The 27,618-nt window shown below is 47.9% G+C and overlaps 1 protein-coding gene across 1 annotated transcript in view; it reads left to right on the plus strand.

The window, feature by feature from the left end:
• The first annotated feature begins 2,976 nt into the window (after positions 1-2,976).
• Positions 2,977-27,618, plus strand: part of LOC147726235 (urea transporter 2-like) — a 181,137-nt gene continuing 156,495 nt past the window's right edge. The window contains exon 1 of the mRNA XM_086960334.1: positions 2,977-3,131. Within this exon, the coding sequence (XP_086816460.1) occupies positions 3,129-3,131 (3 nt within the window). The 5' untranslated portion in view covers positions 2,977-3,128. The remainder of the gene's footprint in view (positions 3,132-27,618) is intronic.

Here is a 27,618-nt window from a genome sequence, read left to right on the forward strand (position 1 = left end):
CTTCAAAAGTGGGGCAGTAGGCCTGACCGTCGTCCTAGTCACCTGCATCCGGCGGCTCTGCCTCCTCTGCTTCAGCGTCTGCTCTGCATTAAACCTACGGTTTCTTCAAAAGTGGGGCAGTAGGCCTGACGTCACCACGCTTAACGTGCCACTATATCAGATTGGTCTCAGAACATTGGCCCACATACACGTGAGGGATGTCAGCGTGCTGTATGTGCGGCCATCTTTGATTGGGTCGGCATTGTAGGCCTCAACATAGCCCAACTGATTTTCTTCTTCGTTGTTGCACAGACCTCAGGTAGGATTTTATCTGCCTGCACCCACGGTGACAGGCTCGCCTTTAAATTTCACTCGCCTTCTAACTACATATTTCCTTTTTGAGCCAGCACCTGCGGTGACAGGCGCACCTTAATTCCTAAATACATTATACATTTATTTAAGGAAAAACTTCAAGGCATGCATGTTTGGAGCCTTCACTCTCTGTGATAGGCTGACCTAACAGTTTGTAAAGCAATAAACAACTTATTTTATATTATTTTGCTTCAAACGTGCCATATTATTTTGACAAACCATTTTAACTGTCTAAACACCTAGTTATACATTCAGCATGGCAACTTCGCAACAGTTTGACCAACCTCCTCCATTCTTACAACATCCTGGGAAACCAAATATTGGATGGCGTCAATGGATAAAAAAAATTGAAAACCACTCGGTTGCTATTGATGCCGTTAAATTTCCTCCTGCTTGAAAAGTTGCAGTTTTGTATGGTTGTCTTGGCCTAGCAGCAGAACAGGCTTCCAAAAACTTGCCTTTAATTCCTCCTCCTCAAGGAAGTTCTGGCGATAGTGAGCATTGGGATGCCTACGAAGAGGTCTTGGCTTGCTTTGTTAAATGATATGACTAGGAGCCAAGCATAATGATTGAGAGACAATTTTTTTAGGAGAAACAGAGTGCTGATGAAAGTGTGGATGATTATATTTCAGCTTAGCGTGTTCTGTACTTGCGAATTTGAGGCTCACACTGGCATTTATATTCATGATCAATTTGTCTTTGCTTGTTTCTCAAAGAAAATTCAAGAACTGTTACTTAGTTGTAGAAAACCTTCTCTCCTGGAAACAATTGACAATTCAAAGAGAATTGAACATTCCATGATCACCTCAAAAGCATTTCACAATGAACAATTTGTAAATGCAGTGAAGTTCCCTGTTAATGAAGTAACAGATTCTGTAAATGTTGCGAACGGCACCTAGGCAAGTCAAGCAACCTCCTAGAAGAAATAATACCTGTTGTTTTAATTTGTGGGTCAAGATCTCATCTAAGCAATAACCCCACTTGCCTTGCCCTAGGCAAGAAGGGTCATACAACCACCCCAGTACAGAGATCTGAGCCAAATCCATCGTTTTTTTGCACTCCACACCACCCCAGTTCAGACATGGCCATATGCAAATCAGCCTTGACCCTGTGCCTCATGGGAATAGTCCAGCCCGAACTGCCAAGCCATGTCTTTCCTGGACCGGAATCAAGCATCCTAGGACCGGTTTCTTGCTATCAGCCGTCTTCAGCCAGGATAGCTCGACTCCAGTGGTGTGGAGAGCATGGGACTCACGTCTGAGCATACCCCAGTGGTGTGGAGAGCATGGGACTCACGTCTGAGCATACCCATCCCACTCGGGGTGACAAATGCAAAAACAACATTTGATGGACAGAATGCAGAAAAATGTTATACATTCACCCCAGTACAGAGATCTGGGCCTAAATCCATCGTTTTTTTGCACTCCACACCACCCCAGTTCAGACATGGCCATATGCAAATCAGCCTTGACCCTGTGCCTCATGGGAACAGTCCAGCCCGAACTGCCAAGCCTTGTCTTTCCAGGACCGGAATCAAGCATCCTAGGACCGGTTTCTGGCTATCAGCCGTCTTCAGCCAGGATAGCTTGACTCCAGTGGTGTGGAGAGCATGGGACTCACGTCTGAGCACACCCATCCCACTCGGGGTGACAACTGCAAAAACAACAATTGATGGACAGAATGCAGAACAATGTCATACATCCACCCCAGTACAGAGAGCTGGGCCAAATCCATCGTTTTTTTGCACTCCACACCACCCCAGTTCAGATGGCCATATGCAAATCAGCCTTGACCCTGTGCCTCATGGGAACAGTCCAGCCCGATCTGCCAATCCATGTCTTTCCTGGACCGGAATCAAGCATCCTAGGACCGGTTTCTGGCTATCAGCTGTCTTCAGCCAGGTTAGCTTGACTCCAATGGTGTGGAGAGCATGGGACTCACCTCAGTTGTTTCTCAGCCCTTGAGTAGAAATAGCAATATAGTGATTACAGCTTCTCAGTGCGACACTTCTCCTAGGCAACTTGGTTCCTTTCCTGTTGTTGAGGGATCTGGTCAAAAGGCTTAAACATCTCCTAGAAGTGTTTATTCAAGTAATGAAGGTGTAAGCAGTCGCCTGAGAAGTATGGCATCCAAGTTAAATGATTACGTCCTAGGTTAAAAACATTTGTTTAACCCTTTGGTCATTTTTATGTGTATGCTTTGTGTTTCCTCATTTTGTTATCCGTGTTTTCCACTTTGTAAAGGAGGGAGAAGTTGTGGTATGGGGCATCTCGTGCCATCCCGGCACGTGGATGCCTCCTGCCGCAAGCCCCCTGCATTGTTCAATTGTCGTTCCATGACTGATGCTGGAACGATGGGTGCAGGAACTCTGGAAATGTTCATTCAGTTTCCAAAGGCCTTCGCAGGCATTGGGGGCCTTAGTCCTGGGTGTCTGGTTATTCCTCAATAAAACTCCACTTTGAGCTTGCATGGGTTTCTGAGGACTTATTCTTCAACAAGCAGCAGCACAGTAGCGGCTCCAGAGGCTGCTGGAAAAACATGATAACTCCGAGAAACATGGCAGATAGTCAAGGACAGGGGGTGGGCAGAGGCGACTCATGGGCACCTTCTTTTGAGCCCAGGCTAAGTGGCGGAGGGGTGGGGCCGCAGGACTCACACAGGGTTACCGCCTGGCTATAAACCTATTACAGAGCCACACGGTTTACCGTTAGCACTATTTGTGCTTTGCTGCGCCAGTGCAAGTAACCACTAGTTGACAGGAGTCGTATTGAGCCCCAATGGTAAGATCTAATCTCTTTTTACAACTTGGCTATTTCTACCTATTTTGTTTTTGTCATACATTTAAGATAAGTCACAATTGACTTCTTGCGTAGTATTAAATTAACGCTATTTTATCATGTACTTTAAAATGTATTGTACATTGTGCCTATATATAATATATATATATATATATATATATATATATATATATATATATATATATGTATATATATATATATATATATATATATAAATATATATATATATATATATATATATATATATATATATATATATATAGTCCTTATTCTAGCTTTTTTGTGTTTATAGGTGAAGCCGCCCCCATCCAAAATGCCACATGCATTTTGTTCTGCTTAATGGTTGTCCTGCGTGTCTGCAGTTTGGCACGGTTCTGCTTGTTTAGTCCACGTCCATCACCCACCGCCCCGTGTTTCTGCGGTGGGGGTAGACCCCGCTTTTTATTCGCTTTTCTGTATGTGACGCCTGCAGTAACGCGAGGCAGGTGTCACTTTGCACTGTTTACAGTGAGTGATGTGGGAAACGGGTCTGCTGTGCAGCCTGGCAGGGGAGGTGTCTGACGACATAAAGCTGGCAGTTCGAGAACGGAGCGCGGTGTCCCAGAAAGATAAACGTAGCTTGTTTATCAGCATAAAGCGTGACTCGTACGTTTTAGGTCAGAAGGCGCCCAGACGCAAGAAAGGCTCCACGAGTCCGCTATCCCTCGCGCAGCTCCCCGAGGCGGAACGCTGTAATCAACATGTATTGTCACACAGCAGCAGGCGCATTAACCATGGAGTTATGTAGCCCGTCGCAGAACCACGCTGCTTTCTATTAAGCATTGGGCGCAGTCTGGACAGGAGCTCTGGGCTGCTTCAGCACGCAACTCACCCCCAGTGTTGTTTAGCATCCTGTGGCAAGGGAAGTCTGTCTGACTGTGACGTGGTGCGAATAAAACAGGCTCACTTGAAGCTGACCTTTTAGCAACGCAGTGCACGGCATTAAAATCGCCTAACAAAGTCTTGCAAGAGCCAGTGGTCCTCCTCTCCCAAAGCCATGCCTTGCAGAATGCGTGCGAAGACATAGATAAACTCTCGGGAAAGTCACTCTGCTTTCCCAATCAGGACACCTGCAGCTTGAGGGGGCCACCCTTCAGTAGGACCCCATTGAGCCCAAAACCAATTAATATCGGTGCTACCCAAGAGATGACGGGACCCCTCATCACATTTTCCGGGGTTGTTCCCCTATCACTTTGTGTGATGCCACCAGCAAGAGCCCAGCTGCAAGCGGTCAATTTACCAACAGGCAAGAACTTATTTTTCATAAATAATTTCTCATGTGTGTTTCATTTTAAATGGCAGAGCATCTTTGGTGATGTTGGTGGCAAGGAGGTCTTGTCAGCACAACAAGGAGGGCCAGGGGAGGTGTATACACCTGCAGGTGCTCCCTCCCAAATATTATCACTAGCACACAGAAAACAGCTGGGTCTTAGAGAGGTAAAGAGAGAGTAGCCTACCTGAATGGGGATGTTCCTTTCCTCTCGTCATGCGGCACAGTGGAGCTGTGCTCATGGCGAGCTGAGCTCGTCATAACGGCCGTGGAATACCCACGAGGGGCTAATTCCCCTCCTGTGCGGGGCGTTCCATTGAATGGGCGGAGTCATGACAAGCTGAGCTTGTCACGAGCACTGCGGCGCTGCGCGCAGCCCCCCTCCCCCTGCGCCGCGGGGGAATTCCCCCCACGGCGAAGGGGCTAAGGACAAATTCCTCATCCACCAGAGGTTTTATGCTTCATCATTGGGGAAACTCCTCGCACTGTGACCGCTGATCATGGTGTGGACTAAAACTTCCTCACTTAGGAGTTCTTTGGATGTTTTCAGAGAGTTTGTAGAAACCCTGTGATGAACTAAAGGGTGGCGAGGTATGCATGGCTGGGGGGGGGGGGGGGGGAGGGAGGGGGGCTATTAGGTGAACAGGCCCGGCTCCAGGAATTTTTGTTTGGGTGGGCCAAGGGCGCATTTGGGTGGGCCACTGCGGGCTCAATGTGTCGCTTCTGGAGGTAGCCTACAAATAAAAAAAACTGTACTCCTGCGTGTGATAGAAGGGGATAACAGGAGATTCAGGGCCCTCCATTATTTTCCAAATCTCTTTCTAATTGTTAACACTCTCAAAAAGTGTTTTGATCCCATGTAAGGTCCTTTTGATGGGCAGAGGAGGTTTCTGAGGTGGGAGTATCAGGCAAGTAACACTACTCAGCCTGCCTCGTTGCCAGCCTTCAGAGAGAATCTCTCTTCATTATTACCTCCATCTGACCCCAGACTCTGCAGTACACTCCCTTCCAGGCCTGATCATCAATTTTCTACAATCTCTCTACCGTGCACCTTAACTCACAGCTAACCTTGGTCCCCAGCCCCATATCAGGCACCACCTGGTTTCATTCTCCATAATCCCACTAAAAAGATTTGTAAAATCACCTTCAAACTGAAAACCCTGAATATAAGAGTAAATATAATTAGCACACACTTTAAACTATGTTACACAGTGGCCCTAATGACCCAACTGCAAAATTAAATAAGCAAAAACATTACAGGGTCTATTATAGCGCCGGTGCAAAAGTATTTATTGGTGTCCCACCACTGACCTTTTACTCGATAGACAACTTTACTACCACCCTCCAACAGTGCACTTCATCTCTCCTTAGCCCCTTTCAGTCATGACCTCCTCATCAGACTCCCTCCCTACCTGCCCCCCACCAGTGTCCCTCATCACTCCAAAGCCCCTCCCCATGACCACCTCCTCAGACTCCCACACAAATACCCTCCACCAGTGCCCCTCATCGCTCCATAACCCCTCCCCCCATTGACCTCCTCCTGAGTCCCTCACTGCCACCCTCCACCAGTGTCCCTCATCGCTCCAAAGCACCTCCCCCATGACCTCATCGGATTCCGTCAATGCCACCCTCCTCCCAGACTCCCCCTCTACCACCCTCCACCAGTGCCCCTCATCACTCCGTAGCTCCTCCCCATGACCTCCCCCTCCTCGGATTCCCTCATTGCCATCCTCCAACACTGGCCTTCATCTCTCCATAGCCTCTTCCCCTCATGACCTCCTCCTCAGACTCCCTCCCTACCACCCTCCACCAGTGCCCCTCAGCGCTCCATAGCCCCTCCCCATTACCTCCTCCTCAGACTCCCTCCCTACCACCCTTCACCAGTGCCCCTCATCACTCCAAAGCTCCTCTGCCTCATGACCTCCTCCTAAGACTCCCTCCCTACCACCCTCCACCAGTGCCCATCACTCCAAAGCAACCCCCCTCATGACCGCCTCCTCAGACTCCCCCACTACCAACCTCCACCAGTGCCCCTCATGACCTCCTCTCAGACTCCCCCACTACCACCCTCCACCAGTGCCCCTCATCTCTCCGTAGCTCCTCCCCATGACCTCCCCCTCCTCGGATTCCCTCATTGCCATCCTCCAACACTGGCCTTCATCTCTCCGTAGCCTCTTCCCCTCATGACCTCCTCCTCAGACTCCCTCCCTATTACCCTCCACCAGTGCCCCTCATCACTCCAAAGCCCCTCCCCCATGACCTCCTCTTCAGACTCCCTCACAAACAACCTCCACCAGTGCCTTCCATCTCTCTGTATCTCCACCCCTCATGATGCCCCCTCGGATTCCCTCATTGCCACCCTCCAACAGAGCCCATCATCACTCCATAGCCCCTCTCTCATATGCATTTTATTTCTTGTATAGCGCTACTCGTAGTGTAGGGTATCACAGTACTGTACATCACACACACATTATGCAGACACAATGATTCATAAAAGTATCCAAATCAGCCTATAGGGAATGTCACATAAGCTAATGAAGATTACCAGGTGTAGGAATCACATCTCATCCATGCTGCTGGTGGCAATATGTATTAAGAGGGTTGGGTCTGGAGAACCACAAACACAGGATTTAAAGCATACCCCAGTGGTTGGCTGTACTGATTAGAAATTATATCTGCCCAAACTCTGTATTGCAACATTAGAATAATGAAATACTGGGAAAATTCGAACTAACTAGCAATCAAAAAAAATATCTAATTATACCATTCTGGTTTGTATACACGTCTTTGATCACACTGTCCTATGTATCAAAGGATCTCTGTGACAAAGGCAGTAACCCACTGAGCTGTCCACGTTAACTACAGTTCTATTGCATTTAAATACTACAAACCAAAAAAAAGAACGCTCTCCAGCAAGATCAACAATCCCCAAGGTTATTTGGACATTTAGTTGTCGTGCATCCTTGCAGAAACACTCATGAATGATACCAACGATTTAAACACACGATGTAAATGAAAATGAAATAAGCACGGCTTCTAAGTATGTCTTTCTCACAGATTTAAAAAACACAATAGCCACACATTCTCTTAGCTGCTCCTTATGAACTCTGTCACAGCCGGATAGGGTAAACAAACAGCTCAAGGGGTCAGGAAGGTCAGGAAAACGAAACGGCAAAAAAAAACTCGTCTTTACCAGCAGAAAAGAATTAATTATCCACAAATCCAGTTCCAATGAAAGGCTTTGTCCCCTTCGCAGTGCCCCTAATGTACCTGCACGAGTCGGCGGGGACACAGCCCACCTGCCTAATAGGAGAAGCGTGATTGGGGGTGCGAGCCCAGGCCCAATCACGCAACTCCTAAAGAAAGATAACGTTCGAAGAACGTTTTAACTTGCAGTGGCCATATTCTGCTGGCCTTGCTGACGTCACTGCCAGGGCCAAGGGTTATGTTTGGGTGGGCCAGGCCAAAGTTTGGGTGGGCCCGGCCCACCCGGCCCACCCTCTAGAACCGGGCCTGTAGGTGAAAAGACATTGCAGAGGTGTGTAGGTGTGTCACTGGAATAGGTCAACATGTTTCTGCCTATTTTCTCAATCAGAAGCGGTGTATGGGCCTTCATAAGGACCTGTGAGAATTGCTTCTACTAACGTATGTATAGAAGGGAAATACAAAACTACTCAGTGGGCCGTTGAAAGGTGCAAAGCGGGTCTACTGTCACTTCACCTGTGGAGGAATAGAAAAACAGCTATGTTACGATTCATGACGTGTAATCTGTTGCGTCATGCCATCAAGGACCCACATTTATGGTGCGTATTAAACACTTCAATGTGTGTAAAGTTGAAAGACATTGTGATCCTACAAGATTCACCTGGAGCAAGGTGAATATTGAACACCATGAAAATATGTACATAATACGGTTAAGCATGGCGTTCATGCATGGTACAGCAACCGTCTGGTTTTTTGCTTAAGCTCGAGGGACCCTGGTTTGGCGCTCAGGGCACACTCGGTCCCATAATCAAAATACAGGGGAGAGTGGATGGTAAGACGGCCGGGTATGAAAACACTCAAAAGGTACTGTTGAGAAAGAGCAAGTAAGAGGACACATGTGTGCCTGTTAGGGGCAGAGAATATTAACCCTAGTAGGATTCTGGTCATCATAGTGATAGTGCTCACAAAAAATATGATGGAAAGCATATGTATGTAGCATGTAAGTACGTGAGTACGTGTGCCAAAGGCATGGAGCTGGTGCGCGAAAGTGTAACCTGTCAAGGCATTCAGAGTAAATGATCTACTTCTTTTAAGTCTCGAGAACCTGTCGAACTTCTTTTAAAAGGCTCAAGAACCAGTCTAAGAAACTGAGATCTGCTGAATAATACACGTGAACTGGTGGGCTACAGTAACCTGGCTAGAGATTCTACAAACATGTTCTATTAAAACAAATAGAGCCGGCCACCTCCTTCCTCTGTGTGCTTTGATATGTGCCCCTCCTTGCACACCTGTTTATTCATGCTTGGCTCTCCTCGCCCACTCACATGCTGCGTGTCCACCCTCCCTATAGACGCACCTCTGAGAGCGCATATGACAGTTGCATGTTGAGTGGGGTCGATGGACAGCACGAGTGACCCAATATGCCATTACAGTAGATTAACGTCCCAACATTGTTCCCTATGGCTAAGTGGGCAGCTGCTGCCTTGGCTCTGGCCACTCATTCCTTCTCGCTTTCTGACCAATCTGTAGGATTTTACTTGGCCTGGAAACTTTGACCCTGGCACAACATGAACATTGTTTTGAAAATGTTTATTTCGAATAATCCAGTCCTCATGTTTGGTACCCTTACTTACGTGTGACATTTCACCACATCTGGTTTAGAAGTAGTGACCGTGCAGGACGGGCCCAAGTACCACAGCTAGCCGCATCACCAAAATGGGTTCATTTTCATGGTCAAAAGTTTACGTCTCCATATTGCGTTTTAGGACTTATCGGTTCCAGGGGGAAGGTCCAGCAACACAAGTGGTGTATCCTTTTTATTGGGAAACGTGGAATGGTAGAATATTTGTTATGATATCCTGAGATTCTCTCTATTTCGGGCTTCTATATGTAAGTTAGCAAGCAAGGAAACACATTTTTCCAAAATAACCTTCAGAATCATATGGTATTATGAGTAGCCCCAAATTCAGAGTTGTACAGATAACCACTTTTCCTACACTCAGTTTCTTGGGCACACTTCAAGAATGCATGTTTCCATCATTCTCCTTTTTCAGTCATTAGATTGTACCAAATGAATAGTTGCACGGTCAGTACATAATGAAAAATCATCATAAGATCTTGTTGGCTCTGAATATCGCATATTTTTGGACAGCCATCAAACATGATATATATCACTGCCACCAGAAGGCTATGACTGACATAAGGGTACATTTAATTTGTAAATCAGCCATCGGGGCAAATAAAGTATGGATGACAGCATCATCACCTATTTCTATATTTTATTGTATATTGTTTTTGCTCTTTCTGATTTCAACAATTAGTTTCTTTCAGAAAATCACGAGGGATCAACATAAATGACCTGTTGCTGAAATCAGAATTGTGTGCGCTTTTTAGAAACATATAGGTTTCAGCCACAAACTGCAATGTGGTAGAAACCACAAAAAATAGTAGAAATCAGCTACTACTTAGAAAAACGCAAGATCTGTGCTAAATATTTTTTTTGTCATTCATCTCTCACCCTGCCATTCATTCATCCACCCTGCAATTCATCAATCCACTCTTTCATTCATCCAACCACTGCCATCTCTCCATTCACTCACCTACTCTGCCATCCAGCTATCCACTCTGCTAGCCCATATCAATCGTTCATCCTTCCACTCTGCCATCCATACTTCCTTCCATTCATCAACTGTTCTATCCATCCTCTCTGCCATATATTCACACATCCACTCTACCATCCACCCACCCATTCTACACTCCATTCACCTGTCCACTCTACCTTTTATCCAGTCATTCACTCTGCCATCCATTCATTCAGCTATCCATTAGTTCACTCGCCATTTATTAATCTACTCTTCAATCCATCCATTTACTCTGCCATCCACTCATCATCCATTCATCCACCCATCTATCCACTCTACCACTCATCCATTCTGCATTCCACCCATCCACTCTGCCATATATCCACCCATTCATTCATTCTGCTGTGCATCCATTTACTCTGCCATCCATTCTTCCAACCAGCCATCATCCACTCTGCCATCCTTCCATTCGCTATCCTGCCATTCATCCACTCTGTCAATTTGGAAGTTTTTGTCCACTCTGTCATTTATACATTCACTCTGCCAACAGGCCATCCATTCTGTCATCCATCTATGCTGCAATCCATCCACTCATTCACCCTTCCATCCAGCCACCCATCCACTCACTCTGCAATTCATTCTTCAATCCATTCACTCTGCCATGCATCTACTCTGCCATGCATCAATCTACCATTTGTCACCAGTGATGTCATTTGAGATGTCATCAGTGATGTCATGAGTGATGTCACTGACCATGTCATGAGTGATGTAATATGTGACGTCATCAGCAGTGCATTGCGGGTGCGCGAGTTATAGTTAGCTGAACTAACTATAACAGGGGAATTTCAATGGTTTTATATGAGTGAAATGTCCAGCTAACTATAACATGTGTGAAACCTATGTTTTTTTCAGTGAATTTCTAAGATTTTTTAAATGCTAATTCTTAACTATAACGTGGCTGAGGTTTTTTTCAGTGAATTTCAAAGGTTTTGTAAATGATAATTTTGAAATGTATTAATTGTTATATTTTTTTATACTGATTTACTGCATTGTTTTAAAGTATTTATTTGTAGATATTAAATTTTTTTAATTACTTTACATATTTTTAATACAAAGTGAAAAAATGTTTTTAAAAATATTGAAATTGTAATATATATATATATATATATATATATATATATATATTTATATATATATATATATATATATATTTTTTTTTTTTTAATTTATATATATATTTTATATAGCAGGCAATGATATCCTATGGAAGGAAATTCAAGTTTCTGGTAAGTACGGTTAAAATTACTTTTCATGAATAGTAGTGAGCTGAAAGATGCAGCACTGAGGTCTCTCCTGATAACAGGTGAGTAAATCGGAATTCGTAGTTCGACTGATTTTAGAGTAATTTTTTAAAGTTCCAAAACTCCACACTTAGAAGAATTTCCATGTGAAACCAGTCAATGTTAGCCTATGGAAGGAAATCCAAGTTACTGTAAGTATGGTTAGAATTACTTTTCAGGATCAGTAGTGGGCTGAAAGATGCAGCACTAAGGTCTCTCCTGATAACAGGTGAGTAAATTGGAATTCGTAGTTCGGCTGATTTTGGAGGAATTTTTTAAAGTTCCAAAACTCCACACAAAAGAATTTCCAAGTGAAACCAGTCAATGTTAGCCTATGGAAGGAAATTCAAGTTACTGTAACTACGATTAGAATTACTTTTCAGGATCAGTAGTGAGCTGAAAGATGCAGCACTGAGGTCTCTCCTGATTACAGGTGAGTAAATCGGAATTCGTAGTTCGACTGATTTTAGAGTAATTTTTAAAAGTTCCAATACTCCACACTTAGAAGAATTTCCAAGTGAAACCAGTCAATGTTAGCCTATGGAAGGAAATCTAAGTTACTGTAAGTATGGTTAGAATTACTTTTCAGGATCAGTAGAGGGCTGAAAGATGCAGCACTGAGGTTGCTCCTGATAACAGGTGAGTAAATCGGAATTCGTAGTTCGGCTGATTTTAGAGGAATATTTTGCTCAATAGTGAAGGAAGGGCGGGGCCTGAAATGACATGTGTGCAAACACACCCTGTGGCGCGTTTTAGGTTGGAGAATCAATTCCTCTTCAATCCTGAGGTCCCCTGTGAGCCAACTAGCCCACCAGGTACCTCCAGTTTGCACCAGGGAGCTATGTTGCATAGAAGTGTTCAGATGGCATGCCCCCTTTTTACAACACTCTGCAACGCAGCTCCGTGGTGCTTACTGGAGGTACCTGTTGGACTAATTGGCCCCTACAGGACCTCGGGATTGAAGAGGAATTAATTACCCAACTTAAAACGCGCCACAGGGCATGTTTGCGCACATATCACCTCAAGCCCCGCCCACTACCTTCACCACTGTGCAAACGCGCCCCGTAGCACGTTCTAAATTGGGGGATTAAGTCCCCTTGCATACTGGGGGTCCCTGGGGGCCCACCAGGAACCTCCATATGCGTCAGGGGGCTGTGTTGCAGAGAGGTGTAAAAAGGGTAGTGGCCTCATTACACCTCTCTGCAACGCAGCCCCCTGGCACGTTTGCAGAGGGGGAACTAATCCCCCTTGCATTCTGGGGGTCCCTGGGGGCCAACTAGCCCACTAGGAACCTCCAGTATGCGCCAGGGGGCTGCGTTACAGAGAGGTGTTCTGAGGCCACCCCCCTTTTTACACCTCTCTGCAACGCAGCCCCTTGGCCCATACTGGAGGCTCCTGGTGGGCTAGATGGCCCCCCGGGACCCACAGTATGCAAAGAGAATTAGTTCCCCCTCTGCAAACGCGCCAGGGGGCGCATTTGCATAGAGGTGCAGGAAGGGGGCGTGGCCTCCCCCCGATCCCACTTTTTCCAAAAATTTACTTTTAAGAAGGGGGCTGTGTAGCCCCCCTTCTTTTTCTTTTTTTTTGGCCCTGGGGACCCCATCCCTCAGGGCCTGCCCCCAATTTTAAATTAAAAAAAAAAAATCGGGAAGGGGCCGCGTGGCCTCCCTCCCAAGGCCATACTCTGCCTGGCCCTCCTGGTTGGGGGCTGTGGGTGGGTCCCCAAGCCCCCCACGGTCCCTGCCGGCTCCCTGCATCCTGCGGGAGCCGGCATTGCTTTTCTGCTTGGGGAGCAACTAACATGCTGCTCCCCATGCAGAAAAGCAATCCGCTTTGATTTTTGAAAGAGAGAGCAGATTTCCTGCTCTCTCTTTCAAAAACCAAAGCAGTTTGCTATGGTAGGGCGTGAGGGGTGGTGGTCCCTGGGGCTGAGGGTCCGTCACGGACCCCTCTATTTTGAATATTAGTGCCCCGGGCAGGTGGCGGTCCCCGGGGCAATTGGGGGGGCTTGAGCCCCCCCACACAGGTATCTTTTTTTTAAAGACGTCCCAGGGGTTGGTGGTCCCTGGGGGTGGCGATTAAAAAAAAAAAAACATTTTTTGGGGCCTTGGGGGTCCTTGTGGGACCCCCTGAGCAGGCCTAGGGGGTCAGGGTACTTCTACCCTGCCCCCTTTGCGACCTTTGCGCACTTTTTTTTCACATTACTTGTGCCTCCGTTCTACGGAGGCACAAGATGGCTGCCGCACTTCCTGGTTTGGAGTGTTGACAGTTTACAGCCCATTAGCATGCAGCTCTTGCTCATGATGGTACGAGTATAGTCCTCGGATGGTACGCGTCCAGTACCACTTCGCAAATATATCAATGATTTCCCCGCCTGACTGCCTCGCTGCCCGGCTGCCGCCGCGTGGCCACGCCCCCTGCCTACGAGCGGCGTGGTCCGTGATCGCCTGTCCTGCAGGCTCCTGGGCGCCGCTTCTCGCCCTGTGCCCCTGTTGTATTGTTGTATTTGTTTTGTTTTGTAATTTTGCCTTTTGTATTGCCTGTTTCCCTGTTTTAAAGTTGCCCTTCGTCTTCCCTCCCCGCTCCCCGCTTTCCCGCCACCGCCGCTAACCCCGCCCCTTTTTTCCCACTCCCGCCTCCCAGCTGCTCCGCCCCCCCTTGCACTTGGCCATATATGGCGACCGTGCGAACGCGCAGCAGTCACGCGCAGCGGGCGCGCCGATTGTGCGCCGAAGGCGCGCCAAAGGTAAGCCCGTCTGCGCCGGTCCGCGCCTGGACCGCGCCCAGCGCCAGGAACCCCTGGCCCTCGAGGACCCCCGCCCACCCACCTGACGTACATCGCCGCCACCCTCATCGCACTCAACACCGGCCAATTCCCAGGATGCTACCGAGCCACCCCACGACGCTCCCACGGACCCTTCAGCTGCCTCGCCTGCAAGTTCACCTGCATCCGGACCTGCCCGGCACCAGCACCTGCCAAGCCGAACACCAGCAGCAACCACCTCAAGTGCATCCTGCTCAACACCCGCTCCGTCCACAGACACGCCATCGAACTCTGGAACCTCCTCGACACCACAGCCCCTGACGTTGCCTTCCTCACGGAGACCTGGATGAACGCCTCTTCAGCTCCCGACATCGCCATCGCCATCCCAGAGGGCTACAAGATCACCCGGAGGGACCGCACCGCCAACCAGATGGGAGGAGGCATCGCCATCATCCACAGGAACACCATCCGCATCACGACCAGCACCGACGACACCCTAACCACCGCCGAACACCTACACTTCCAGATCCACACCGACCCGAAGACCACCCTCAGAGGCACCCTGATCTACCGACCCCCGGGACCACGCACACAATTCAGCGAGGACATCGCCGACTTCGTCAGCCCGCATGCCCTCCCCTCCGCTGACTATATCCTCCTGGGGGACCTCAACTTCCACCTGGAGAACAACAACGACCGCAACACCATCACCCTGCTCGACAACCTCGCCAACCTTGGACTCAAGCAACTGGTGAGCACCCCCACCCACCTCGCCGGCCACACACTCGACGCCGTCTTCTCATCCAGCAAAGACATCGCCTTCAGCCACGCCACAGAACTCCACTGGACGGACCACAGCTGTGTCCACTTCACCTTCGAAAGAACGACGATCCACCACCACCAGCAACAGGTTGCCCGTAGAAGCTGGAACAAGATCACAGCCGACCAGCTCGCCGCCTCCCTGAGCCAGCACCCTCCTGCCAGCTCAGCGAACCCCAGCCAGGCCGCCGACAACCTCGCGAAGTGGATCAGCAACTGCGCGGATGAACTCGCCCCTCTGAGGACCCCGCCCAGCAGACCCGGCAGCAAGAAAGCCCCATGGTTTACCGACGAACTCAAGAGCTCCAAGAAGAACTGCCGAGCCCTCGAGAAAGTCTGGAGAAGGGAACCAACACCGGACAACATGACCACCCTCAAGCTCGTCACCCGGAAGCACCACCAACTGATCCGCACCGCCAAGAAAACTGCATTCAAGGACCGGCTGGACAACAACGCACACAACTACAAGGAACTCTTCAACATCGTGAAAGAGCTCTCCAACCCCAACGCAGGAAACAACGACATCACCCCATCACAAGACCTCTGCAACTCCCTCGCCTCCTACTTCCACAACAAGATCGCGGACATACACAACAGCTTCAGCATTCAACCGACGCACGCCACAACCGCAGCAACGCCGCCCACCCCCACCCTCCGCGCCTGGACTCCGATCAGCACCGAAGACACCGTCCGCATGATGAACTCCATCCACTCCAGATCTCCGACCGACCCCTGCCCTCACCACGTCTTCAACAAGGCCGACGTTGTCATCGCACCCCACCTGCGGGACATTATCAACACCTCCTTCGACACCGCCACCTTCCCTGAGAGCTGGAAGCACGCCGAACTCAGCGCTCTACTCAAGAAACCCACAGCGGACCCCACCAAACTCAAGAATTACCGCCCCATCTCGCTCCTCCCGTTTCCAGCCAAAGTCATCGAGAAGACCGTCAACAAACAGCTGGCCCCCTTCCTCGAGACGAATGGATCCCTCGACCCCTCTCAGTCTGGTTTCCAAGCCAACCATAGCACCGAGACCGCCCTCATCGCTGCCACCGACGACATCCGAGCCCTGATGGACAACGGAGATACAGCGGCCCTCATCCTCCTAGACCTCTCTGCGGCATTCGACACTGTCTGCCACCGCACCCTAGTGCAGCGCCTCAGCAACGCCGGAATCCAGGAGAAGGCACTGGAATGGATCATCTCCTTCCTCGACGGAAGAACACAGAGAGTCCGCCTACCACCGTTCAAGTCAGAGGCCACCGAAGTCATCTGCGGCGTCCCTCAAGGATCCTCGCTGAGCCCCACCCTCTTCAACATCTACATGAGCCCCCTCGCGGCCATCGCACGCCAACACAACCTCAACATAATCTCCTACGCCGACGACACCCAGCTGATCCTCTCCCTGACCAAAGACCCCGCCGCCGCCAGAGCCAATCTGCACAAAGGGATGAAAGATGTAGCCGAGTGGATGATGACCAGCCGCCTGAAACTGAACTCAGACAAGACGGAGGTCCTCATCCTGGGCTCCTCGCCCTCCGCCTGGGACGACTCCTGGTGGCCCCCCGCCCTGGGCACCGCACCCAAACCGACGGACCACGCACGCAACCTGGGCTTCATCCTGGACTCCTCCCTCTCCATGACCAGGCAAGTCAACGCCGTCTCCTCGTCGTGCTTCAACATCCTACGCATGCTACGGAAGATCTTCTGGTGGATCCCCACCGAGACCAGGAAGACCGTCACCCAGGCCCTCGTCACCAGCCGACTGGACTACGGCAACGCCCTCTACGCCGGTACCACCGCCAAGCTCCAGAAGAGACTCCAGTGGATCCAGAACGCCTCAGCCAGACTCATCCTCGACATCCCACGAAACAGCCACATCTCCGGACATCTGAGAGACCTGCACTGGCTCCCCGTCAACAAAAGAATCACCTTCCGTCTCCTCACCCACGCACACAAAGCCCTGCACGATCAAGGCCCGAGCTACCTCAACAACCGAATCAACTTCTACGCTCCCAAACGCCACCTCCGATCAGCCAACCACGCCCTCGCCGCCGTCCCCCGCATCCGAAGAGCGACAACAGAAGGAAGGTCCTTCTCCTACCTGGCCGCCAAGACCTGGAACTCCCTCCCGACCACCTGCGCCTGACCCAAGACCACCTCTCCTTCAGGAAGAAGCTCAAGACCTGGCTGTTCGAGCAGTAACGGCACCCCCCCCCCCAAGCGCCTTGAGACCCTACGGGTAAGTAGTGCGCTCTATAAATGTCTTTGATTGATTGATTGATTGATTGATTGATTTTACTTTTGAATTTCTAAGGAACTACTGAACGGATTTACGCCATTTAACAAAAAGCACAATCTACGAACCAAACTCTACAGTTTTGCCAAATTTGGTGTAATTCCGTTCAGCAGTTTGGGCTGTAGCCGTGTCTAACAGTCCCTATGGAAAATTACATTGGGAAAACACGTTTTGGGACCCCCCCTTTTTTCTTGGCCCCCACTTGACAAATCACCCGAAACTTTCAGGGGCGGAGCGGAGCAGGCCATCTTCTTTGAGAATTTCGCGAAGATTCGTCGACCGGCGCCAAAGTTATTCCAAATAGAATGTTGTGGATTTCCTATGGAAACTAGGTCCTAACTATAACTACCTACTGGCGACCGCCAGTAGGTATTGTATATATATGTATATCCAAAACTCGGCGTGATTATGCTTGTGCTGCAATAATATGTATATATGTATACATTTAGAGCCGTTAGATTTGGTTCTCATACATTTTATGTGATAGATTTTTAGTCTGGTTTTATCCCTGATCTCACCTTGTTTTTCCAGATTTTATTGGTTTTACTTGGTGTTTTAGGTTTTTTAAAAAGTATTTTTAATTTTTAAACTATTATTTAGTACTGCTGATGCATCAAGTAAGACTACTTAATTCTGATTTTTATAACAGCGTTTTTTGCACCTCTCTGAATCTTTGACATTATTCACTTTATGATCGGAACTTTGGCTCAATTGCAATACTGCGTATTTGCACCTGTAATTTTGCTAGCTTTGCACATTGCGTGACCTCCGTATCTTGTATTTTGCACTATGAATATGGCCAATCTATCTATTTATTTTTTTGACTTCCCAACTTATAAATTGTTCTTTGGAATTTTTTCAGACTTTGCACTGTATATCTATTGAAATGCAGTTCGGTCCTGATGCATTTAAGCATAAAATAACTTGAAAGATTTATGAATTATACATGAATATGACACAGGCTCAGCACGACTGATAAGAAAATATCTATGTATTTATTGAGTCAATAATGTAAAACTATAAAACAAGCAGATACCCATGCACACTCCAGAAATATAGAAAAGTTAAAGTCAGCGTGGACTCGAAGAACGTTATGGAGACAAAAGCATGGAAAATCATACAGCAATGGTTGTAATTATGAGACAAATAAGGCGTTGATGTGCAATGTCTTTTAATGTTCAGACACAGAGAGGACCAGCCGACATGTGTTTCGTCGCATAAGGCACAGTCTGCCTGCGACTCTTCAGGGCTGGGTAAGGGTACAATGGAAAAATTGCTTGGAATGTATACCACCATTAAGTACATTTCTCTCAATAATTCCATGAGTGCGGAGTTCTAGGGTAGTGAACCAAAGAGAAACCCGTAACATAAGTGAAAAGAGGGTAACTACATGGCAAGGGGCGTGTCTCCCTTGGATCCCCACCGTACTTTTTGTCACCTTTTAACTCTCTCTAATGCACACATATGTCCATTCAGTTAAGCACGTTTGGCCATCACTCTAGCACAAGGTTGTCATTTCCAATCCCCGAAAGACATGTTGCTCAGTTTCCATATGGAAGTATGCCCCTTGACATGTAGTTACCCTCTTTTCACTTATGTTACGGGTTTCTCTTTGGTTCACTACCCTAGAACTCAGCACTCATAGAATTATTGAGAGAAATGTACTTAATGGTGGTATACATTCCAAGCAATTTTTCCATTGTATCCTTCCGGGCCACTTGATCCTATATGAACAACTTGATATTTTATTCATTACAGAAACTTGGCTAAATGAATCCTATGCTCCGGTGGTGGAATTAGCTATCCCGCAGGGTTTTAAAACTGTCAGAGGTGATTGTATGACTGGGACACGGGAAGGCGTTGCAGTGGTGTTTGGGGAGACATGGTTACTCACCAGTGAGATATCCGAGGAGCTAGAGAACGGCGAGGCCTTAAATTTTTCGTTGGTCATGTCCCCCACTTTACGCTGAGTGGCACTTTGGTCTATCACCCCCCCCGGTCCTCCCGGAGCTTTCCTTAAATCTCTTAACAACGCTATTGCCTCGCCGGCGCTCTGCTTCTCCAACTTTTTGCTTTTATGAGATTTTAACATCCACCTTGATAGCCCAGAGGCCCATGAGGTCAGGGATCTTTTGGACTCATGTAATCTTGCCCATCTGACCCAGTGGGTCAAGGGGACCACGCATAAAGGTGGTCATCTGATTTACATAGTTTATTCCAACTTTAATCTTTCTAATACGGATTCCACTCCTGTCACGTGGTCAGATAATTTTCCGATCAGGGACATTGGAAAGCCACTCATTATCCCCATTGCTAACGAGTCCGCTGAACCAGAAGATTATTATTCCAGCCCTGTCCAAAGCACTGTCATCATCTAGTCCGGCAGCTGCCCCAAATCTGGAAGGTGCGGTGGAGAGTTTCTCCGCCTGGATTAGCCAAGGGGTGAATTCTATCGCTCAACCCTTTTCCAGAAGTCAACCGTGCTGTACCCCCTCCAAACCGTGGTTCACGGATTCACTTAAAGAACTCAAGCTAGGGTGTAAAAAGTTTGTGCTACGCTGGCGACGTGAGTACTGCCCTTCGGCCAAGGCGGCTCTCCGTGCAGCCCAGAGGGACTATTATGCAGCCATTAAGAAAGCTAAAGGCGATTTCTACACAGAGAGAATTTCCAAGGCTAATAACAATAGCAAAGAAATCTTTTCTACTGTTCGTAGCTTTCTGTCCCCTCGTGCCGAACAAACGAGCCTGCCTCTCTCATCACAATGATGTGAGGATCTTTCAACCTTTTTTATTGCTAAGATCCAAAAGGTCCAAGATAGCCTAAGGACAGTATCCTGGGAGCAGAGGAATCTTCCTCTTCCACCGCTCCCTTGCTCCAGAGCACCTACTCAGTTCTAACACAGTTACAGCCTGCTGAGGGGCGGGATGTTTTAGCCATCCTTAAAACTCTGAAATCAGGATCTCCTTCGGACCCCTGCCCGGCTAGAGTCCTGGGCGGGGTGGCCAAGGCTGTACAGCTCGAGGCAACATCTATTATCAACTGCTCGCTTCAGTCGGGCACCATCCCCTAGCAATAGAAGCAAGCCAAACTCCTCCCTCTCCTTAAGAAACCCTCTGCTGATCCCTCCATCTCCTCTAACTACAGCCCCATTTCTCTTTTAATGGCCTTGGCTGAGATATGCGAAAAGGTGTTTTTTCGGCAACTAGAGGAGTTTGTTGAGTCCTCGGGGCTCTCCATCCTGCTCAATCAGGGTTCTGGACATCCTACAGCACTGAGACGATGCTAGTTGAGATGACCGAGGCTATCAGGGAGTGCCTGGACGTGGGTGGTAGAGCGGCTCTAATTTTATTGGGCCTCTCTGCCGCCTTCGACACGGTGCCACTCCAGCAACTTCTCGTCCGATTGTCTGCCATTGGCATTGTGGGCCTAGCATGGGATTGGGTTAAGTCTTTTCTTGAAGACCGCACTCAGCAGGTGTGGATGCCACCTTTTTCATCATCCATAAGGAAACTGTCCACGGGGGTCCCGCTGGGTTCCCCACTTAGCCCTTTGCTTTTCAATATTTATTTGACACCTCTGATTTCTTTAGCTGAGGAGCTGGGCGCTAAAATAATGTCTTATGCCGATGACACTCAGCTCCTTTTTACTTGGAAGGACTCCGATCTACAAACTGATATTGCTCATAAGTGCCTCTCATCGGAATTCTCCTGGCTGGCACAATCTTGTCTCAAGTGCAACGAAGACAAGTCAGAGGTGCTCCTCTACGGCCAGTTTCTTCCTGCCTTTAGAGAGACTCTATGGCCCCCTGACTTTCCGCGCCCTAACTCAAAGGGTGGGCCCGCAGAAAATCTAGGGATATGGTTTGGGGAAGATCTTTGCTTCCATGACCAAATAAAAAAACTCACAGGAGCCTGCTTTGGCTCTCTTGAAGCCCTGAGACGATTCTTCCCTCTGCTTCCGCGCACCGCTAAGGAAATGGTTGCCCGGGCGCTTATTCTCTCCCGCCTGGATTATGCCATTGCTCTTTACATTGGTATACCTGGCTATCTTTTAAAAAAACTTCAAGTCATACAGAATGCCGTGGCTAGACTCCTGTTTAATATCTGGAGGAGATCTAGTGTTCGGCAGCATCTACGTGACCTTCATTGGCTACCTGTGGCCCAGCGAGTGCACTTCAAAGCTTTGACCATGACAAACAAGGCACTTCATGGCTTTGTCCCGGCCTACATCAGAACGCGTTTTGCGTTCTACACGCCTAGCCGACCTGTGCGTTCATACCACCAACGTCGGCTGGTGGTCCCAAGGTTCCGTGGGTCACGGATTGGTGGTCAGTCTTTATCCGTCAAAGCAGCTGTGATGTGGAATTCTCTACCGGTTGATCTCCAGGATACTCAGGATTTCCGTATCTTCAAAAAACATCTTAAAACATTCCTGTTTAAACAGCTGCCTTAATATTTCAGCTCCTCACTGCCACGGCCTATTCACGCGCCAGGACACTCTGGAGTATTAGTGTGCAATATAAATTTTCCTATAACATAATGTAACTTCTAGCCTGTTGAGGATTGTTGGTGGAGCCCCAATGACCCCACGGTCCCTGCTGGGTCCCCCCCTCCTGCAGGAGACAGCATTGCTTTTCCACACAGGGAGTTGCTGACATGCAGCTTCCTGTGTGGAAAAGCAATCTGCTTTGGATTTTGGAAGAGAGAACAGATTTCCCTGCTCTCGCTTCCAAAATCAAAAGCAAGTTTGCTAAGACAGGGCTCCCGTCCTGCCATAGCAAACAGCAGTGTCCCAGCGGGTGGGCCTCCCGGGACACTGCCGGAGCCAACCCTGGGTGGTGGCGGGCCGCTGGGCCATCGAGGACTCCTGGATGGGTGGTGGTCCCCCGTGGCTCGGGGGTCCATAACGAACCCCCCATATTACATGTTTAGTGACCCTGGGCAGTGGCAGTCCCCAGGGTGAGTGGGGGGTTTGAGCCCCCCCACACAGGTTTAATAATTTATATGAATTGAAGCCCCAGAGGTGGTGGTCCCCGGGGCTGAGGGGGAGCTGGGTGCCCCATGAATATTTCAGAAAAGCCCAGGGGTGGCGTTCCTGGAGCTTGGGGGGCCTTGGAGGCCCCCACAAATTAAGCAAGGCCTGGGGGTGGCGGTCCCCAGGGCTGCGGGAGGGCCACATGCTCTCCCGCATATGCATATTACACACATAGCCCCGGGGAGGTGGCGGTCCCTGGGGCTGCGGGGCCCCCGCAGGCCCCCTCTAATATTTTTTGCAATGCCCCTGTTACCTGGCCCACCTGGGGGTCTCAATTAAATGAAGCGCGGGAGTCCGCGCTTCATTCAAAAAAAATAATTCAGCAGGATTCACGAGCCCTGCGCGAATTTTGCCGAGCCCTGCGCGAATTTTGCCTACATTAAGCAGTACACAACTACAGTAACTACAACTACAGTAAGCTCCTGTTTCCATGTCATTGGCCTTCTACGACGGGTATTTCCCCTCTTACCTGATTCCACCAGGAAAACACTAATTCAGTCGCTCGTGCTGAGCAGACTGGATTACTGTAATGGTCTGCTGCTAGCCGCCAATGAGGGGGTTATTGCCAGATTACAGGTCATGCAGAATACTGCTGCACGACTTGTCTGTAATGCCCCAGCCCGCACTCCCTCAATCCCATTACTAAGTAAACTTCATTGGCTCACTGTGAAACAGAGGGTGTCGTTTAAAATATGCTGCACCATTCACAAATGCCTTACTAGTAAAGGCCCTGACTACCTAACCAGGAGGTTCATTCCTTATGCCCCTTCAAGGTCTTTGAGATCGGGGGACCAAGAACTGCTTTGTGTCCCTAGGTTCTGGAAATCCCGACAAGGGGGTAGGGCCTTGTCAGTTGCTGGTCCAAAGCTCTGGAATAATCTCCCTCATGACATCAGAACCTGTAAGGAACATTTTCCTTTTAGGAAAAAATTAAAAACTTTCCTGTTCAATCATTAATCCTGATAGGGAATCTGTTATACATTGGATAGGGTCTCTGCTCATTGATGTTACCAAAGGCGCGGAGATACTCCTCAGGGAGTCGAGTTCCTAGCGCGGTATAAGTCAGTAAATAAATAAATAAATACATTTTCAAAAACATATTTTTTTGGTCTTGAGGGTTCTTGTGGGACCCCCTAAGCAGGCCTAGGGGTTCAGGGTGTTTCTACCTGACCCCTTTTCTTTTTTTTCACTTTTGTTTTACTGTTTTCTTGGGACTCGGTTCTACCGAGTCACAAGATGGCTGCCAACACTTCCTGGTTTGGAGTGCTGGCAGCCAATCACAGTGAATCTCGTCCGTGGGAGGGGTCGCTACTCCACCGCATCCCTAGATATCAAAACGTTTTCTTTTTCAAAGTTCTCAAGAACTAATGAACAGATTTACACCATTTAACAAAAAGGGCTCTTTCTGAAACAAGCCCTACCTTTTTGACAAATTTGGTGTAATTCCGTTCAGCAGTTCGGGCTGCAGCTGTGTCTAAATTTTCCTATTGAAAATTACATGGGGAAAACACGTTTTGGGACCCCCCCTTTTTTCTCAGCCCTCACTTGCTGAATCACCCTAAAACTTTCATGACAGGAGTTGACCGGAGCGGGCCACAAGTTTTCAAAAATTTGCGAAGATTTGTCATCAGGCGCCAAAGATAATGAAAAAACAAAAAATGCTTTTCCTATAGAAACTAGGTCCTAACTATAACTACCTACTGGCAACCGCCAGTGATGTCATCAGTGATATCACTGACCATGTCATGAATGATGTAATATGTGACATCACCAGCAGTGGATTGCGGACGCGCGAGTTATAGTTAGCAGAACTAACTATAACGGAGGAATTTCAATGGTTTTGTACGAGTGAAATGTCCAGCTAACAATAACAGCCCTGAAACCTATGGTTTTTGGAGTGAATTTCTATGGTTTTTTAAATGCTAATTCCTAACTATAACATGTCTGAAAACTATGTTTTTTTCAGTTTATTTAGAAGGTTTTTTAAATGATCATTTTTAAATGTCATAATAGTTATATGTATTTTTTATACTGATTTTCTACAGTTTTTTAACTGTGTATTTTTACATATTTTATTTTTTAAATTACATTACATATTTTTTAATATAAATGGAAATAAAAATGTTTTTAAAAATATTGAAACTGAAATATATATTTTTTTGTTGAATGTATAAGTGCAGAACTATAAGTGTGTTGGTTAGTTAGGGGACTGCATGCATAGTGGATAAGGGTTTGAAGCAGTCTATGTTCTAAGGCCTGGCTCAGTGCATGAGTACTTGGGTACTGAATGAATGATTAGAGTACTGAAAGGAGAGTGCCTGGGTGAATTTATAAGTGGTTGGGTTTTGGCGCAGTGAAAGGATTAGTACATGGTGCTAAATGGGTCACTAGAGGAGTGCAAGGGGAGTGATGGGGTGTTTGCTGGAAGTGTATGGTTACTGACTGGGGAATTGAAGGTGTGAAAGACAAGTGTGTAGGTGGTTAGAGGACTGCATGCATAATGGATAGGGGTTTGAAGTAGTCCATGTGCTAAGGCCTGGCCCACTGCATGAATACTTACACAGTGGTGAAGTGAGGGGATGGGGCCTGAGGTGACTTGTGAAAACACGCCCTGTGGTGCGTTTTAAGTTGGGGAAATATTTCCCCTTCAATCCTGAGAGCCACAGAGGGCCAACTAGCCCACCAGGTGCTTCCAGTAAGTGCCACTGCGCTGTGTTTCAGGCAGGTGGCCCAGTCCGTGCCCTTTTTTACACCTCTGCAACGCAGCTCTATGACACTTACTGGAGGTACCACCTAGTGGGCTACTTGGACCACAGGGACACTCAGGATTCAAGGGGACTTAATCTCCCAAATTAAAATTAGACACAGGGCACAGTTACACACTAGTGAAGGGAGGGGATGGTGTAGGAAAGTGGCTCTATGTATACTGGACCAAAGTAAGGTACAGTGTGTATAGAGTCCCCTGTCCCCAGAGGTTTGGCAGAGGTTGAAGTTAGATATAACCTTACTCTCTAAAGTGGTAGCTTGGTGAAACAGTAAGTCAGTGTCAGAGGACAGTGTAAAGCATTTGTTGTACACACTCAGTCAGCAAATGGTCTCACACATTCAAGACCTGAACGCTAGGCCAATTGTTTTGTTTCAAAAGATATAGCTGTTTTATTTTAGAACCACCAAGCTATCAAAATATACTTTCTCAGGATGAGTTACTTCAGTTAAATACTTTTCAAATAAGCAATAGACTTTTTGGATGCAATAGTTACAGTTTGTTGCAATAGGCAACACAATTTCAAACACAATCCAACATTGAGCTCAATGGGAATTTCTGGTTAAATGCAATAAGTTACTTTGTAGATTACTATTCTAATCACAGGACTGGATCCTGGATTCAATCCCATGATATGAGCTGTAAACAGTTAAGTAAAAGCGTTTTGGTTACAGTAGTGATTTTTAAGAAATATTATTGTATTTTTAAAGTTGACACAAACTTTTTCAGTTGGAATTACCAATGTTATCCTATGGAAGGAAATTCAATTTGCAAGTAAAGTATGTTCATGTTACTTTTTTAATACAATACTGGACTCCTAGGTTCAGTACTGGGACCTCTATTTAAAACAGGCAATTTATTACGTTTTTATTGTTGGCACGATTTTAGGGAATATTTGTACGTTTCAAAGATCGACACTTAGAAACTTTTTCAGCAAAAAGCAGGCAATGATATCCAATTAAAGGAAATTCAGGTTACTGGTAAGTACGGTTAGAATTACTTTTCAGGATCAGTACTGGGCTCAAAGATGCAGCACTGAAGTCTCTCCTGATAACAGGTGAGTAAATTGGAATTCGTAGGTCGGCTGATTTTACTTTGGTCCAGTGTATATAGAGCCACTTTCCTACACCACCCCCTCCCTTTACCACTGTGTAAACGCGCCCTGTGTCCGTTTTAATTTGGGAGATTAAGTCCCCTTGAATCCTGAGTGTCCCTAGGGTCCAAGTAGCCCACATGGTACCTCCAGTAAGTGCCACAGAGCTGATTTGCAGAGAGGTGTAAAAAGGGGCACGGCCTGGGCCACCTCTCTGAAGTTAGCCCCCAGGGTTCCTCAGGGTTGAAGGGGAATTATTTCCCCAACTTGAAACGTGCCACAGGGCGTGTTTGCACACGTCACCTCAGGCCCCGTCCCCTCCCTTCACCACTGTGTAAATGCACCCTGTGTCCGTTCTAATTTGGGAAATTAAGTCCCCTTGAATCCTAATGGTCCCTAGGGTCAAACTAGCCCACTATGTACCTCCAGTATGCGCCACAGACCTGCGTTGCAGAGAGATGTAAAAAGGGGCATGGTCTCTGAACACCTGTCTGCAACACAGCTCTGTGGTACATACTGGAGGTACCTGGTGGGCTAGTTGGCCTTCAGGGACCCTCAGGATTATTGAAAGAGAATTAATTTCCCAACACACAACCCCCCATGAGGCGCGTTTGCACAATGGTGAAGGAAGGGGGCGTGGCCTGAGGTGACATGTCTCCAAACACGCCCTGTGGCACGTTTTAAGTTGGAGAAGTAATTCCTCCTCAATCCAGAGGGTCCCTGGGGGCCAACTAGCCCACCAGGAACCTCCAGTATGCGCCAGAGAGCTGCGTTGCAGAGAGGGGCTCAGAGGCCACGCCCCTTTTTACAATACTCTGCAACACAGCTCTGTGGTGCTTACTGAAGGTACCTGGTGGGCTAGTTGGCCCCCAGGGACCCTCAGGATTGAATAGGTATTAATTCCTCAATGTAAAATGCGCCACAAGGCATGTTTGCACATATGTCACCTCAGGCCCGCCCCCTCCCTTCACCAATGTGCAAGCGGGCCCTGTGGCGAGTTTCAAATTGATGGATTAACTCCCCTTGAATACTGAGGGTCCCTGGGCTGCAAATAGCCCACCAGCTACCTCCATTAAGCACCACAGAGCTGCATTGCAGAGAGGTGTAAAAAGAGGCATGGCCTCAGAACACCTGTCTGCAACGCAGCCCACTGGTGCATACTGGAGGTTCCTGGTGGACAAGTTGGCTGCCAGGGACCCCCATTATTCAAGCGGAATTTATTCCCCTTCTGCAAACGTGCCAGGGGCGCGTCTGCAG

The sequence above is a fragment of the Lissotriton vulgaris genome, chromosome 3_1, assembly GCF_964263255.1.
Source record: "Lissotriton vulgaris chromosome 3_1, aLisVul1.2, whole genome shotgun sequence".
Classification (NCBI taxonomy): domain Eukaryota; kingdom Metazoa; phylum Chordata; class Amphibia; order Caudata; family Salamandridae; genus Lissotriton; species Lissotriton vulgaris.